The following is a 16,974-nucleotide window of genomic DNA, read 5'->3' as shown; positions in this document are numbered from 1 at the left end:
CCCGCCGGCAGGCGCGCCGCCGGCTACCGCTGTGGCCGCCCCGCCCCCGCCCGCGCAGACGAAGAAGGCCAGCCTGGCGAAGAGCAGCGGGTCGTCGGCCAGCGCGGGGAAGAAGAAGGCGAAGGAGGAGGCCGAGGCGGAGAAGAGGAGGGCCAAGGAGGAGGCTGAGGCGGAGAAGAGGAGGGTCAAGGAGGAGGCAGAGGCGGAGAAGAGGAGGGTCAAGGAGGAGGCAGAGGCGGAGAAGAGGAGGGCCAAGGAGGAGAAGCTCGCCGCGAAGAAGAAGAAGAAGAAGAGCTCGAGGCGCAGCGAGGAGGAAGAGTTGCAGGCTCCGCCGTCACCCGCTGTGCCGTCGGCGCAGGCGGCTAGGGTGGTGCGCGAGACGGAGAAGAAGAAAAAGAAGAAGAAGAAGGGTGGCTGCTGTTTTGGTGGCGGCGCTGTTAGTGATGATGAGGAGGTTGTCAATGTAAAGGGCGGCGTGCATCCGGCGAACAGCGGTACCAGTGGGGGTACTGGCGGCTATGCTGACCCGGTAAAGGGCTTCGCCATTCCCAAGGGCTACACAAGGTTCAAGAATATCGATGACTGACGGTGCCTTTTTTCGCAACCACTGGGCCTACCTACATCTTGAGCGTTGTTCTCGTTTTTTTTTAGCCGGGGCCGTTCGTCCTTTTCGTCGAGCAGTTGCCGCCGTGCTGTGCTGCAGAGAAATTTGTTTTATCTAGTGCCGAGTACATCCCAGTTCTCGAACAACCGTTAGTCTTTGAGGCGACGCAATCGTTGCCAGTACACGCTTGTAAACAGGATGACGACAACACACGTCGTTACCTCTTTTGGTATAACAGGATAATGCTGTGTACAGGAGAGGAGTGGAGGTAATTACCTTGTCCCAACGAAATTCCGAGCGGTGTTAGGTCTGCTCGCGCCAAATCGACTCTCCGCCAAGTGCCGCCCTCCTATTGGCGGAATCTCAACCGAAACACCAGCAGTGCGCCAAATTCACTTGCCCCTTCCCTCCCTGCTGTATCCAACCGAAACAACCCTTTTTCCATTTCCGCATCCACAAAACTCCACCTCCCCTGTTCACCGACCGTCTTTCCCTCACAGCCTCTCCCTCACCGTCCTTCCCCTTGTCCCCGCTCCCCATCCCCAACCATGCGTCGCACGCGTCGCGCCGCCGCCGCCGCTGCGGCATCCCCTGCCTCCCCGCCACGCCGCTTGCGTCGCGCCTCACATCGCTCCATGAAACGCGCCCCGCGCTCCCTGTCCAGACGCCGCGCCGACTTTGACCGCATCGCCGCCCACCATCGCGCCCGCCCTGCCACCCCTCCGTCCCCACCCCAACCCCCCGCCGAGCCTCAACAGCATGACAGTCCGCGGGAGAAGAGCCACCCCCACCACCGACCCGAACACCCCTCCACTCTTACCGCCGCTTTCGTCCACGCCATCCCCGACGACAACTCGCTCCCGCCTCTCCGCGCCCTCGTCACCCGTCTCCGCCGCCTGCCCAACGTCACGGAGGACCCCGACCCGATGGACGACTCGTCGCCCGCGCGCGACGCCGCCCCGCCGCTCGACCACGCTACCGTGCGCGCGCTCGCGGCCGCCCTGGCCGTCGAGCGATTCCTCTCGCACGAGTCGGACTCCGCCCGCCTGCTCGTCGCGTGCGCGCTGGCCGAGCTGCTGCGCGTGTCGGCCCCGGAGCCTCCGTTCGCCCCGCCCAAGCTCCGCGACGTGTGCTCGCTCTTCGTCGAGCAGCTCGCCGTCCTCGCCGCCACCTCCGATCCCATGGAGAACGACCGCTTCTCGCTGCTCGAGCAGCTCGCCACCACCAAGAGCTTCGTGCTCTTCGCGGACGAGAGCGACGTCGTGTGCGACTTGTTCGCCTGCTTCTACGCCATCGTCGCCGAGCACCACGTAGCGAAGATTAGAGAGTACTACGCCGATATCCTCTTCTCCATGCTCGACGAAATGGATCAGCTCGGGAACGATGTGCTGGACGCGCTGCTTGCACCGATGGTGGACTGTTTGAGGCACTCGCCGGAGGCGGTCAGTCTCGCGGAGACGGTTGTAGCGATGGCGGCCAACAAGATACAGATCCCGTTGTGCCATCTCCTGAACGCGTCTATCCGACAGCTGCGAAGGACGACGAGCTCTGCTTCGCCGCAGAAGGGCCGTGGCGGTCGTCGGAGAACGCCCACGAAAAGGGCTCGCGCGGGCAGGAGGGAGGAGGATGAGCTGGAGCTGCAAGACGATGAAATATCTGTTCATCACAAGCACATTGGTGATGTCATCATCGCCGTGAATCGTGTCGCACCAGATATTCTTATCTACGCAATCCCGAGCTTGCATGACCAGATACAGTCCTCGGATGAAAATGCTAGACTTGCAAACGTGCATTTACTAGCTAGACTGCTCACATCGCAACGGCAAATGTCTGAATCTTACCCAACTCTCTTTGTAGAGTTTCTTTCAAGAAACAAGGACGTCAACCCCGCGATTCGTGAGGAAGTCTGCGCTGTGTTGCCGAAACTTATGGTCACACATCCGAAACATAGGGAGGACCTAGATATCATCTTACGCGAAAGAGTCCTCGACCGCGAAGAAAGCGTCCGACTCGTCGCAATACGATCTATCAGCGAGGCAGCCAATGTAGCCTCCGAGAAATTGCTCCAAATCCTGGCTACGCGCTTGCGCGATCGAAAAGCATTTCTGAGACAAGAGACCCTGAAACAGCTCGTGCATATATATCTCGCGTCTAGCTTCACTCCCACAAAACAAAATTTCACGGATGACGGCCCTCGAATCGGGTCAGGCCCGCCAGAACAAGCGAGAATATCGTCTACAGATAGGTCGCAGTCGGATGAGGAAAATCGAAGCGAGGCCAAAGAGGTTGAAGGGGCCTCCGAAAACAAGAAAAAGAGCAAGCAACCAAAAGCTCAGGTCAACAACTTGGGCTGGCTCCCAAACACTCTTGTTCAGGCACACAGCGCTCTTAAAGGGGCAGAGGACTTCACCACTGCTTTTGAAATCGAGCGAGTTATGTTCGAGAGAATCCCGGGTGTGAAGAATGAGGATGCACGAACTCTCAAGAATCATCTCTGCCGATTTGCAGACTTCCTCGGAACTCTTCATGACGCTGAGTTTCGGAACGTCATTCACCTTGTACAGGAGCGCAGAAGAACGCGAAATGTACTGCTTGAGCTGGTTCAATATCGCTTGAACTCGCGGAAAAGACCACCCTCTGTTATCCCAAATCAGGACGAGAACCAGGAGCAAGCCCCAGTAAAGACGTTTTCAAAAAGGAAACGCACGACTGCAAGCAGCACAGACCAAGAGACTACGCAGACTTCTCCCGCAACTAGTCAGACACTTGAACTGGCGAGGAACTTGACAAAGCACCTTCGCCTGTCGACAAAGACGGACGAAGAAGTCCACAAATTATGCTTGTCTCTAGCAAACGCGATTGACCTGCGAATATTCGAAAAGATGGGCGTGGCACTAGACGAATGCACGTCGCCACCTGAACGTTCTGCTGCCCTTCAAGATGCGGTATCACGCCTTGGGTCGAAGTCGACAGTCGGTTGCTTTTTGAATAATGAGGTGATGCCAAAGTGCATGCCAGGTGTATTTAGCTCTGGACACTTTGCTGCAGCATGTGATATTGCTGTAAACGAGGCCGCTGAGCCACGGGACTTCAAGGAGCTTGAAGATACTGAACACGTGGATGAAACCGACGACGACTGCCCTGTTGCTCTGTGCGGGATCCTGCGGTATCTCGACGTCGTTCGAGAGTACGCCCCGAGTCTCTCAATGCATAATGTTGAATGTGTCCGAAGGTTGGTGTCTATGAAGCTCAGTGAATGCGACTCGAGCTCAGACGTAATCATAATGGGCTTAAAGCTCATAAGCCATACACCGAACACCGACGCAGGCGATGACAATTTGGAAGCTCTATCGTTGGATCCCATTGAGTCTCACGCTTTGGCGAGCAAACTGTTCAATACAGAACAAGGATCAAGTTTGTCGAAGTGGGCCACAAGGGCGTTCATTCGGCTGCACTCTAAGAAAGCGCCAAACGTGAGCCCACTCTCCGATCTGATCAAGAAGCTGACGGCTCGCCTCGACTTGTTCGCCGGAGATGTAGAAAGCATTGTTGCGCCTCTGACAGCTCTTTCGCAACTCGCCAAGCATGCGCCGAAGGAGTTCAAGCCTGCAGCACTAGAATGCTTTGATTTTGCGCGAGCACTTTTATGTGGGTCTTTTAACGCGAAAGTCGCCTTGACTGCCAAAGAAAGTGGCACGGATGTATCCAGCGCAAGCCAGTCGACGCGCCGTTATAGCCAGACATTGCGGAGGCGCTCTTCTTTACCGTCTGTGCTTGGCGAAGATGCCCATATGCTACCGGATCAGATATCACATTCCCGTGCGTCATGTATGGCGGAAGCTGCCCATCGTGGCGTGAAAATTCTAGTCTATGCGCTGAGTTCAGTCGATTCAAACTTTGAAGAGGTCGATGCAGTGTTTGAGATTCTTCTCAAGATTATGCACGAGAAGGGAGGAGATGTGTTTGACATGCTGCCAGGCGAACAGAGCGATTCAGACCACGAGATAAACTCTGAAGACCTTGTGACTATGGATGCGATGTGCGCAATGACCCGACTGTCTGCCGGTCGCGGGATGCTTTATCTTGCGAGACATCCACGGTTTTTCCACAGAATATCTCCTCCTCTCTTTGTGTCGACACTTCTAATTGCACAAGATCGCAAAGCCAACGTGCGACTCAACTTCGTGAAGCTTATCTCAAACCAGATTTTGAAAAAAGGGCTGTTGTTCAGGTGGGTGCTTGCTCTTCCTTTAATGGCAGTCGACCCCGAACGCCGCAACGTCGCGAAAGTGAAGAATATGATGACTTCCCTGTTTCGACACCGCAGACGTATCTACGAAAAGGCACGCGTTGAGGGCAAACTGTCTAGCATTCAACTACTTCCTGAATCTATACTGCCGGAGATGATTTGGGTACTGGCAAACCTTCCAGACGTAGAAATGGATCAAGAATCCAACTTTGGAGAATCATCGCAATGTTTAGAGCTGCTACTGGATCGCTTGCTAGAATCCAACGATTACGCGAGTGTTTTGAACGAGTATATCGAAGCACTGTCGATGGCGCAAGATGCCACAGAGCGAGAGGACGAGGGACCGGGAGAGAAAACTGCCCGAATCACGGAACTTGGGCGGATTGCAAGTGCGCTTTTGAAGAAGAAACAAGCCGGCAAGAAGTGGAATCTTGCAGAACACCCAGGTCACGTCTGTCTTCCCCGAGATATGTTTAGAGTGGTCAATAGGACGGCAGAAACATCAGGAGTGCTACCCCTTTCACTAGTGGCGGTTGCCAAGATGTACGACGAGGACAAAATTCGGGTGTCAGCTCGCAAGGCAAAACCGAGTAACCTTGTTGCGCGCATCAAGGCCGCAGAAGCGGCAAATCCAGAGTCGCCCATAAAGTCGGAGGGCAATGGTGTAGAGAATCAGATGGAGGATTATTCGGGCGAGCGTAAGGCGGTCCTAGACAGTCATGCGGGGAAAAAGTCAGATGGGAGTCCCACGCAATCTCTGGAGCCCATTGGGGAAATCGAGAACGACTCTGAGCCAATTGAGGATAAGATGAGGAGCAGCTCGACTTCTAGGCCAGTTATCGTGGAACGGACGCGTGCTGGAAAACGAAGATCGCACGAATTGCGCAAGAACGATGCCAGTTTTGAGACGGACGACAAAAATATGGCAAATGGGAAAAGAAGGCGATTATCGGTACAGAAAAAGGAGTCGCCGAGCTCACAGCCAACTCTCAAGCGCAGCTCAAGGGGAAAGAGCAGTGGCTCCATCAGAGCTACAGATGCCGTGGACGAATCGCCGGACAAGGGTGAGGAGCAACTTGAGGAGTCCAAGTCAGGTGGGTCAGAGGTAGCGTGTACCGCCGAAGGCTCCACAAGATGTGGAACGGAGAACGAAGAAAGCGTCCCGAAGGGAACTGAGAGCGTTAACGTAATTTCTGAAGCAGTCGGCAAAGACTCGACTGTGCCAGAGGATGAGTCTGAAAAGGAGACCGCAAGTACTATGGAGAAGAAGGAGAACGTAGACACAGGGAATTTGGTCGGTGAAGACCATGGGCAATCGCGACGCACTCTACCACGAGGCGAGCAGATAGACAAGAAAACAGGACCATCAAAGGCCTCGCCAACGTCAAAGCTGAAGAAGAAGAGAAAGGAGAAACAAGTTGAAAAGGGGGATAGCGTTGTGCCAGTTGTGCGTCGCAGCTCGAGACGGCGGCGAAAAGTATGAGACAAGGAGCACAAGAATCGTTACAGTAGGTTGACCAAGGGAATCTAGAAAGTTGTTGGTCGTGTAAATATGTCGAAGTTATGACTCTAGCTCAGACAAGGAGGACTGCAGATGAGTTCTACCCGAGCAGAATATTGGTCCCCAAGACACCATGCAGCAGAAATGTGGCCATAGTAGCGGCACCAAACCAAGCATGAATCTTCCTGCCGCGTATGCGTGCTTTGGGGGTTCCATCGCTCCCAAAGGAGAAGCCGGTATAGGCGAGGACGCTATTCAGCGTGAGCATGGATAAGACGAGTGCGGCCGACAGAAAATGTGGTGACTGCCACACGTCGTAGCCCTGGATGGCGACACTGAGGGTGCCGCCCGAACCACCCAGGACAGCGAGCAAGAAAAAGGCGAGCATGATATTCTCATGCAGCTTCTTCTGCTTGACGCCGGCCTTGCGGTCCTTGTTGAGACGACCGCTCCAACCCAGGAAGGCGCCCGGGGCACCCATACCGAGAACCATGAAGGTCATGAGGCCCGGGTGGCCCCACTCGACCAGCCAGGTGGGCATGTTGAGCGAGCGGAAGGCCGCGGCGACCGTTTCTAGGGCGGCCGGGTTGTCGGCGAGGGGGAGAATGGGTAGGGTGGCGCGGGGGCTGAAGCGTGGTGCTGAGGAGGGGCGGCGAGGAGAGAGATTGCGGCGGTGGGAATGCGGGCTGAAGGGGAGAGCGGTGGTCTGGACGAAGGCAGACATTGCGGGGACGGTGAGGATGGGGAGAGTGTTGAGTAGTCGTCGGATGGGGGAAGACGTTGCGACAGGGGCGGGAGGGACGGGAAACAACGCCTAGGACACGAGTGACTGGATGCAGAAAAAACATAGGGGTGGGGAGATCAGAGGGCCTCGGCGGGAATGGGAGTTGAGATGGTGGCGGAATGGGAAATCAGTAAAGGCGAATGGGGGTATGCCAAGTGGATTGTATATTTGTTTGGTATGACACGCGGTACGTGGTTTACACGGGTGCAAAACGAGGTGCAGAAGGAGTTGGTTTACGAGTAATTTCTGTTTTGTGAGTTGGTGTGTGGTTTACACAGGTGCAGAAAGAGTTAGTTTACGAGTAATTTCGAGTAATTTCGGGGTGTGAGTTGGAGGGCGGAGAGATGAGGCGAGTGAAGGTAGCGAACGTATCCGAACGTATTTGCATTCGTGGCGAGATGTGAAGGCGGCGGGGACGAGAATACAGTAGTTGGGCTATGACAAGTTACGGACAGGGAGGTACAGTATTGAGGCCTAATTAAATGTTTGTAGATTTCGGTTCGTGGTTGAAATGGGCGCCTGAACCTGCGCGTCTCGCGTAATGTTACTCGCCATCGGGCCCGCGTCCTGTCGGCGCAGAAGCCGTTCCATATTGTACGGTACTTCCACCCCGCGCCGGTCGCCCTCGGCGCGCAACCGAAGCCCTCGCGTGGCACGCTGCCACCATCGTCGCGCGCGTGCACCGACACCCCTTCTGCGACCCCACGGTCCGTAACACTTCCAACCGACTCTCTCATCCCCACGCCCGCCGCGCCCCCCCACCTATCTAAGTCGCCCACCCCGCCCCGCCGCCATGCGCCGCCTCCTCCTCGTCTCGCTCCTGCTCGCCGCGGCGGCCGCCTTCCCGTTCTCCCTTCGCGCCGCGGTGGCCGCGCGCGAGGACACGTGCCAGTGCGACTGCTGCTACGTCGCGGGCCAGTCCGGGCGCACGCGTTGCGTCCCGCCGGTCGACACCTCCTTCCCCGTCGCGTCATGCCCCGACTGCATTGTCTCCGCGTGCGCCACCCGCTTCCCGCTCGCCTGCGCCCAGACCTCGGCCGTCGTCAACACCGACTGCGTCGAGCGCAAGGGCTGGCTCCTCCGCCTCGTCCCCGTCCTCTTCATCTCCGCCTCCGCGTGCCTCCTCATCTACGGCTTATGCTTCAAGACCTACGACGGCTACCACGACGATAGCCGCCACTCCCCGCAACCCAACCGCTCGCTCACGTCCAGGATGTCCGGCGGCCTCCTGCCCAACTTCGTCGTCGCCAGGGGCCTGCAGAGCTCGTATGGTGCCACGCGCCAGGACCCCCAGTTCGAGCCGGAGAGGGCCTCACTTATTCCCTCCATTAATCGCCCTTTGCCCCCGTCCCTGCCTCCTATTTCGGAGACCGCCGAGTTGCCTCAAGAGGAATTTCCTTCCGGAAGAGGCTCGAGCCTTGTCGAGGATGTTAGTGCTGCCTTCGCTGCCGAGAATCTTACCCTGGGAAGGGAACTGGTTGCCGAGGATTCTGTTCTTCAGACGGGGGAGGACATCTCTGCCTATGGTCAGCACCCTGCGGAACCCGATGCAATTCCCGCAGAGCCACCAGCCCTCCCTCCCTCGACTGATATTAGAACCAGCCTCGCCCAGACTGCCACTGACGCCACCTCTAATCACCACGCGCCTCCTCCTACGTCCGCTGCCTCCTCCGCCCCGCACGGGGACTCTTCTCCTGCGGAGGACCTGCACAGTGCTTCTCTCTCTCGGCCTGACATCTCTTCTGCTGACGCCCATACTCCTGTTCATCGGGAGGGCGCGGAGGAGGACGTTTCACCTTCTGTTCCAGTTACAACTGCCGCGTCAGCTGCAGGCGGGTTTTCTTCTGTTCCTGCATGTGCTGTCTCGGACCAGGACGACCCCTCTATGCCACCGGTCTCCGCGGACGCGCCAACCTCATCGATCAAAGATGAGGGCGCGGCTGCACAGGCGGCTGCCACCACCGATGCTATCTCATCAGGTGTGTATCAAGAACATCCTACCGCACCGGAGCCTCATACTGAACCAACTCGGGATGTTGCTCCCGTTACCAATCCTTTGCTAGCAGAGGCACCGGAGGAACGCGAGACAGATGAGCGCGCAGTGATTAGTGCCAGTGAAGCCGACAGTCGCATGGTTGGTTCAGGCAGGAACGTCGAAGGCGCCATTGATGCCAGTGAGGCGGAGAACTTTGCAGTTGGTACCGACGAGGCAGAAAGAGCTGCAGCCGCAGCCCGTGAAGTTCACGACTTCGCCATCGGTGCTGATCAGCCCGAGAAAGCGGAACAGGGCGAGGCGCAGCAGCAGATTCATGCCAGTGAGGCTAGCGCCGAGCATAGTGAAGCTGACGATGTACGTGAGATCGCTCCCATCGTTGATGGGATAGACCCTCCAACGGATGATGTCGATGTCAAAGAGGAGGGCGCTTCCACAGCTGACCCCACGGATGAGACGGTGACCGGTCCCGTCGAGGAACGTGGGACTGCTGAGACAGTTGAACGCACACCCGCTACGGCAGGTGAACCTGCGAGCGCGGAGGCAGTCGAGCCCGCAGCCGCTGAGGAGCACGTGCCCGCGGTCGCTGCGGCACACGAGCCAGCGACCGCTGCTGCAACTGAGTCTGCCACCGGAACGCATGAGCCTCTCACCGGTGAGACGGATGAGCCGGAAGGCTGTGAAGCAACCGATCTAGCAGCTGCTGACGCAGACGAGCTTATGCCCAGCGAGCCAATTCAGCCTGCAGCGGGCAAGGCAGCTGAGCCTGCAGTCACCGAGGCAAATAAGCTTGCGACCGCTGAGGCAGTTGAGCCTGCTGTCGCTGAGGCAAAAGAGCCTGCGACTGACGATGCAGATGAGCCTGCGGCCGTTGAGGAGGGTGGGCCTTCTGTCGCTGAAGCAGAAGAGCCTGCGGCCGCTGAGGAGGTTGGGCCTGCCGTCGCTGAAGGGGAAGAGTCTGCGACTGACGATGCAGATGAGCCTGCAGTCGCTGATGCGGAAGAGCCTACTTCTGATGAAGCAGATGGGCCTGCGGCCGCTGTGGTAGTTGAACCTGCTGTCGCTGAGGCTAGAGTACCTGCGACTGACGCTGAGGCGGAAGAGCCTGCGGCCGCCGAGGAGGTTTGGCCTGTTGACGCTGAGGCGGAAGAGCCTGCAGCCGCCGAGGAGGTTGGGCCTGCTGTCGCTGAGGCAGAAGAGCCTGCGGCCGCCGAGGAGGTTGGGCCTGCTGTCGCTGAGGCAGAAGAGCCTGCGGCCGCCGAGGAGGTTTGGCCTGCTGACGCTGAGGCGGAAGAGCTTGCGGCCGCCGAGGAGGTTTGGCCTGTTGACGCTGAGGCGGAAGAGCCTGCGGCCGCCGAGGAGGTTGAACCTGCTGTCGCTGAGGCTAGAGCGCCTGCGACTGATGATGCAGATGGGCCTGCGGCCGCTGAGGAGGTTGGGCCTGCTGCCACAGAGGCGGAAGAGCCTGGGACTGATGAAGCAGATGAGTCTGCTGTCGCTGATGCAGAAGAGCCTGCAGCCGCTGAGGTAACTGAACCTACTGTCGCTAAAACGGAGGTGCCAGCCATCAATGTAGCGAATGAGCCTGCGGCCGCCGAGGAGGTTTGGCCTGCTGACGCTGAGGCAGAAGAGCCTGCGGCCGCCGAGGAGGTTTGGCCTGCTGACGCTGAGGCGGAAGAGCTTGCGGCCGCCGAGGAGGTTTGGCCTGTTGACGCTGAGGCGGAAGAGCCTGCGGCCGCCGAGGAGGTTGAACCTGCTGTCGCTGAGGCTAGAGCGCCTGCGACTGATGATGCAGATGGGCCTGCGGCCGCTGAGGAGGTTGGGCCTGCTGCCACAGAGGCGGAAGAGCCTGGGACTGATGAAGCAGATGAGTCTGCTGTCGCTGATGCAGAAGAGCCTGCAGCCGCTGAGGTAACTGAACCTACTGTCGCTAAAACGGAGGTGCCAGCCATCAATGTAGCGAATGAGCCTGCGGCCGCCGAGGAGGTTTGGCCTGTTGACGCTGAGGCAGAAGAGCCTGCGGCCGCCAAGGAGGTTGGGCCTGCTGTCGCTGAGGCGGAAGAGCCTGCGGCCGCCGAGGAGGTTGGGCCTGCTGTCGCTGAGGCAGAAGAGCCTGCGGCCGCCGAGGAGGTTGAACCTGCTGTCGCTGAGGCTAGAGCGCCTGCGACTGATGATGCAGATGGGCCTGCGGCCGCTGAGGAGGTTGGGCCTGCTGCCACAGAGGCGGAAGAGCCTGGGACTGATGAAGCAGATGAGTCTGCTGTCGCTGATGCAGAAGAGCCTGCAGCCGCTGAGGTAACTGAACCTACTGTCGCTAAAACGGAGGTGCCAGCCATCAATGTAGCGAATGAGCCTGCGGCCGCCGAGGAGGTTTGGCCTGTTGACGCTGAGGCGGAAGAGCCTGCGGCCGCCAAGGAGGTTGGGCCTGCTGTCGCTGAGGCGGAAGAGCCTGCGGCCGCCGAGGAGGTTGGGCCTGCTGTCGCTGAGGCAGAAGAGCCTGCGGCCGCCGAGGAGGTTGAACCTGCTGTCGCTGAGGCTAGAGCGCCTGCGACTGATGATGCAGATGGGCCTGCGGCCGCTGAGGAGGTTGGGCCTGCTGCCACAGAGGCGGAAGAGCCTGGGACTGATGAAGCAGATGAGTCTGCTGTCGCTGATGCAGAAGAGCCTGCAGCCGCTGAGGTAACTGAACCTACTGTCGCTAAAACGGAGGTGCCAGCCATCAATGTAGCGAATGAGCCTGCGGCCGCTGAGGTGGTGGAACCTGCTGTCGCTGGGGCGGAAGAGCGTGCGACTGACAATGCAGATGAACCTGCGGCTGCTGTGGCGGTTGAATCTGCTGTCGCTGGGGAGGAAGAGCCCGCCATCAATGTAGCAGATGAACCTGCGGCCGCTGTGGAGGTTGGGCCTGCTGTCACAGAGGCGGAAGAGCCTGAGACTGATGAAGCAGATGTGTCTGCAGTCGCTGATGCAGAAGAGCCTGCAGTCGCTGATGCAGAAGAGCCTGCGGCCGCTGAGGCAGTGGAAACTGCTGTCGCTGGAGCGGAAGAGCCTGCGACTGACGATGCAGATGAACCTGCAGCTGCTGTGGCGGTTGAATCTGCTGTCGCTGGGGCAGAAGAGCACGCCATCAATGTAGCAGATAAACCTGCGGCCGCTGAAGCAGTTGACTCTGCTGTCGTTGAAGCGAGAGGGCCCGCGACTGACGATGCAGATGAACCTGCGGCCGCTGAGGCGGAAGAGCCTGTGACTGATGATGCAGACGAGCCGACGGCCGCTGACGTAACTAAACCTATTGTCGCTGAAGAGCCCGTGACTGATAAGGCAGATGAAGGTACAGTCGCTGAGGTAACTGAAGCTGCAGTTGCTGCGGCAGACAAACCTGCGACTGATGAGACGGATGAATCTGCGACCGCTGAGACAGGTGAGCCTGTGGCTGATGAAGCAGTTGAGCTAACAGTCGCTGAGACAGACGAGCCTACGACCGGTGGGACAGATGAGCCTACGACCGGGGGGGCAGATGAGCCTATGACCGATTGGGCGGATGAGGATATTCCCGCTGACCAAACAGGTGTGGAGGAGGGCCCCGGGGAACTCTGTTTCGATGGAAACAATGCCTCTAACCTATCTTCAGCCAGAGCTGGCGTTGATACGGCAATTCATGAAAACAGTGAAGCTCGAGATTCGAGCCAAGCAGACGAAGGCAATACTGTCTTAACCCCGCAAGACGCGTCTCATGAGCAAACACAAGCACAGACACCAGCTGTTACGCTGCCTGTCAAAGAAGCAGCCCAGTTTTCGTCGAGGGCAACACCAGAACATGAAAGTACCAAGAACGAAGATGCGGCTCCGTCGGAAGAGGATGTGCCTGGAAAGAGTGACGTACTGGCTGTTCTCACGCAATTACATGCAGCGACGGAAGGTGTGAAGGCTGCTGTTGCTGGCGCTGCCCGTTCACAGAACGCTGACGATGATGGTGACGATGACGTTGACCACTCTGACCAAAACATCACCGAAGGCCAGTTTGGCATTGACATGCCGGCGAATGAGCTTGAGGAGATGGACGACAGTGTCGAGCCAGCGTATGTCGGCCAGACTGACAACGGCAAGGTGGAGGTGCATCCTGCTGTATAGAGTACCGATGTCTGTGCGACGAGTGAGATGTTTGTTTCGGGCAAGGGTTCGGAGAAACAGTAGTATTCCTACTTGGCTATGTTCGCGAAAGTATTACTATCGTGTACAATTGACGATTTCAAGCAACCCACGGACCAGGACGAACAGCCGACCCTTTCTTACGTGTTTCTGTACATGTGCACCCGACTGTAATGGTACTTGGTGTCTTTCCCATGATCCCTGTGAGCATCTGTTGAAGAAATAGTTTGAAGCTTCTAACGTCGAAGTGCTTTCCGTGGAAGCGGGCATTTCGGGGACGTCATCGACGTATTGTTTCAGTCTGTATCGACTCGTGGAACATCGCACTGCGTAGGTACCCTTTGAACCAATGGCTATTGAATTCTGTGTCCCTGGGTGGTCGCCTTTTTTTCGATAAGACCATGACAAGAGTGTTTCCCAATGGAGATGCCAATGGATTATTTGAACTGGTCTGGGAGCATACCGTATGAGCATACATGCGGTCAAACTGACATTTGCACAAGATTTTTAATCATGCTTCGCCCTGCAAGTGGTTGTACGTAAAGTAGGTAGTGCGTTGAAGTAGTAACGGCTGTCGTTGGATCGGCGAACGTTGAGTATCTCCTCGTTTTTTCGGTTCGTTTGCTGTGAAGGCGATACCTGTACTGACAGTCAGCAAAGAAAGACTAGGTCGTTCTGAAGCTTTCGCGGAACGGCGCAATGTCGAAACTTCGATTCATGATTTTGCCTCATTATTGTACCGCCTCTGGGTGGGTGTTTCGTTTCCATCCGTAAATAGCGCTCATGGCAGGTACATGGTAGACAGACTGATTCTTTACTCAATCGACTTTTACCACTTCTTCACATCGAAATCTTGTGGTGGTTGAGAACGCTAGTGCCTTCGAAGAGAAGCTGGCGTGTAGTCATCTACTATTCGGCGTGTTGGGAAATGACAACACTGTCGCATTCCTTATGCATACGTTTTTGCCAGAAGAGACGTCCATAGGTGTGAGCATAGCAAGAGAGAATTCTCTTCATTTAATCGAGGCAAAGGCATTTGTTACGAATGTACTGTACACCTAGAACCAGCTACCCACACTTCCGTGCGGAAATATATCCTTTCTCGGTAGTGGAGAATAAGAATGCTTGCCCTAGAACCAATATCTAGTAGTAGAGTACTGCATAAGAACGATTGCGACGTTTTGACGCAGATATAAACCCTTTTCACAAGTGCGTGGGCATGTCGGCGTAGCATTCTCCTCTGCCGTTCTCATGAGCCATGCACCACATACACTTTGTAACTCCATGACCGAAGTCCAGACAGGCCTGACAGAAGGATAATCCTTTGTCGACCCGAAAACATTTCCCTGTATCAAACGTGGAGACGTAGCGCATAAGGTTGTATTTGGATGCGTTCCTGCGTTCACCGGACTCCACAGGTGGCATGTACGACTCTTCGTCTTCCGCGCCCCCTGCACTCTCCTCAGTCGGTCTCGTCTTCTTTTGGTCGCCGTAAGCCTCGGCCGCTCTTTGACTCGGCATCATGGACGGGGTTACTGCAATCGCGCCCTCATCGGACTCTGGTAAAATATCCGACGCCTTGCCGTCCATGGCCCTCGACCTCTCAGTCGGCCTGGCCTCCTGTTCGCCACTGCTAGCCCCGGTCTCGCTCGGCAGCATCATTGACGGGGCAGCGCTTGCCGCCGGCTGACTGGGCTTGATCACGCCTGGGCGATGCGTAGACGAGTCACCCGGGCCTTCGATGTTCATCTCGCCGTCATGGAAGATCTGCTTCGTGCGTGCGGCACGCTGCCGCCTAGGCTTGATGACGATGTTCTCCGAACACGCCCAAAACTCCTCTGGGAAGGCTTTAGCCGAGCTCCCGCACTCTGGAAAGTTTGTATTGATGCCGCCCGTGGACGCACCATCCCCAGGCAAGCCCTCCCACCTGCGTGGGAACGAGTAGTTGGCATACCCGGGCGGGTTGCACGAGTTCGCCGTTGCCCAGTACCAGTGCACGATGCACCTCTCGCACGTGACGCCCTCGGGCAACGCATAGCGCATCTTCTTGCTCCTCCCGCCATACCAGTTGTCAGAGATATGCTGCTTGTGCGGCGGCGGCAAGTACCACCTCCCTGGGTACGCCTCGTCCACCGGGCCGCAGTACCGATCCCTCCCTCCCTCACACGCCGGATGCGGCACGCGCATCAACTTTGTGCACGAGCCCTTCACAAAGCAGTCATTCCTCAGCGCGGCGCCGCCGCACGCGTCCATGTCGCACAGGAAGAACTCGAAGTAGCCGTTATGGTGGACGTTGACGAGGGCCTCGGCGTCGAGGAAGTCACCCTCCGCGTACGTGGCGAGTGTGATGTTGGCGAAGTAGACGCCGTGCGGCGCGAGGTGGGCGCCGCCGCCCTTGGCGTCGCCGCACACGCCGTGGTCGTCGCGGAACGGGAAGGACGAGTCTGTGGGCTCGTACGGCGTCCACAGTCCGCCCGGGGCGGCCGCCACCACCGCGCGCTTGCCGCCCCCGTTGAGGCAGTGCGGGCAGAAGTCGGGCTTGGCGAGCGCGGCCAGATGCGTCAAGTTGAAGTCGTTGGTCGACACCAGGCCGACCTGCCGTGGCCAGGAGACGAGGGCGTGGCCACGCGCGCTTGCGCAGAGCGCGAGCACCACGGCGAGCAGCGGCGTCATAGGAGACATGGTGTAGCGGCGATGGCGTAGCGGGGCAGCGGGCGTCGCTCGAGCGCGGGGGACGGGTCCTAAATAGGGCCGTCGGGCGGCGCGGCGGTGGCGCTGCGCGCGCAAAGCGCAGGCCGGCGCGGTGCATGCATCCGCGCTGCGCTTTTCGCAAGCGGCGTGCCGCGGGGGGCGCCGCCGGGCTGTCGCGAAGGGCGGCACGGCGGGAACGCGAGTCCGGGCGGGAACGCAGGTCCGGGCGGGAACGCAGGTCCGGGCGGGAACGCAGGTCCCGGCGGGACAGGCGAGCGTGGTGTCGCGACGCGAGGGCGCGGCGCGGCGCGGGTGCGTCATAAAGCTTCAACCATAGGCTGACGTGGCGGGCTTCGATACCGCCAATGGGAGAAGGCGACGCCGGACGCGCCGTGAGGGCGGACAGGCTGTCCAGGGCTTTCGGTCTCCCGCAGTTCTCGTGCGTGAATCAGTTCACCTCAGGCTCAACATTGGACTCGGCGCTTTGTAGTCCTCGACGCCCCGAGTCTATTCCCGTGTGGAAAGCAGCCGCACGCGACCTCAGGCGACCTCAGTTGACGCCTGACCTTAGAGCAAGCCTCGCGCGCCGGCTCATCGCCGCTGCAACGCAAACAAGAAAAGGGGGTCTATGCCTAGTTTAACTTTACAAATCGTCGCGAGCTTTCAAGCGCGCACCGCCCCCTACCCGCCCCTCGCCAAGCGCGCGCGACAACAGCGCGCCGGCCCGCGCGCGCCACGTCATGAGTCCATGGTCATGAGCTTCTGAAAGTAGATGTCGTCCTTGCTCTCCGCAAAGTCGCCGGTCTCGGGGCGTTCCTTCATGACGAACCGTTCCCCCGCGGCCGTCTTCGCGCCGAGCCTAGACCTGACGCCGTCCCAGCCCTTCCTGACGCCGTCTCTGACGGCTGCGGCGCCGGCCTCCGGGGCGGCCCTGCGCTCTGCGCGCTCCCAGCTGCTCCCCGCGGGGCGCGCGGGGCGCAGGCGCTGCACAGCGCCCTTGATC

The 16,974-nt window shown here is 58.4% G+C and overlaps 4 protein-coding genes; 3 read left to right on the top strand and 1 right to left on the bottom strand.

The window, feature by feature from the left end:
• The window catches only part of CHC_T00002475001 (hypothetical protein), a 1,345-nt gene extending 509 nt beyond the window's left edge, over positions 1-836 (top strand). The window contains 2 exon segments of the mRNA XM_005713732.1: positions 1-586; positions 587-836. The exon segment at positions 1-586 is cut by the window's left edge and continues 509 nt beyond it. Of these exon segments, the coding sequence (XP_005713789.1) occupies positions 1-586 (586 nt within the window). The 3' untranslated portion in view covers positions 587-836.
• Positions 837-1,152: 316 nt separating this feature from the next.
• Positions 1,153-6,421, top strand: CHC_T00002474001 (hypothetical protein). XM_005713731.1 is given in 2 exon segments: positions 1,153-6,336; positions 6,337-6,421. The coding sequence occupies 1 exon segment, from the start codon at positions 1,153-1,155 to the stop codon at positions 6,334-6,336; it is 5,184 nt and encodes a 1,727-aa protein (XP_005713788.1). The 3' UTR covers positions 6,337-6,421.
• Positions 6,422-7,931: 1,510 nt separating this feature from the next.
• On the top strand, positions 7,932-14,006 carry CHC_T00002473001 (hypothetical protein). XM_005713730.1 is given in 2 exon segments: positions 7,932-13,262; positions 13,263-14,006. The coding sequence occupies 1 exon segment, from the start codon at positions 7,932-7,934 to the stop codon at positions 13,260-13,262; it is 5,331 nt and encodes a 1,776-aa protein (XP_005713787.1). The 3' UTR covers positions 13,263-14,006.
• A 477-nt stretch (positions 14,007-14,483) lies between these two features.
• On the bottom strand, positions 14,484-15,323 carry CHC_T00002472001 (hypothetical protein). Its single transcript, XM_005713729.1, has one exon. The coding sequence runs from the start codon at positions 15,321-15,323 to the stop codon at positions 14,484-14,486; it is 840 nt and encodes a 279-aa protein (XP_005713786.1).
• Positions 15,324-16,974: the final 1,651 nt, after the last annotated feature.

Source organism: Chondrus crispus, genomic scaffold (genome assembly GCF_000350225.1).
Source record: "Chondrus crispus Stackhouse genomic scaffold, scaffold_14, whole genome shotgun sequence".
NCBI classification, from domain to species: Eukaryota; Rhodophyta; class Florideophyceae; order Gigartinales; family Gigartinaceae; genus Chondrus; species Chondrus crispus.
Note: the sequence above shows the minus strand (reverse complement) of the source record. Positions and strands in the feature narration are given on the sequence as shown.

What these genes read in the sequence shown, in the direction of transcription:
- CHC_T00002474001 (XM_005713731.1), top strand. Translation starts at nt 1,153, where the DNA reads ATGCGTCGCACGCGTCGCGCCGCCGCCGCCGCTGCGGCATCCCCTGCC.
- CHC_T00002473001 (XM_005713730.1), top strand. Translation starts at nt 7,932, where the DNA reads ATGCGCCGCCTCCTCCTCGTCTCGCTCCTGCTCGCCGCGGCGGCCGCC.
- CHC_T00002472001 (XM_005713729.1), bottom strand. Translation starts at nt 15,323, where the DNA reads ATGCGCTATGCGTTGCCCGAGGGCGTCACGTGCGAGAGGTGCATCGTG.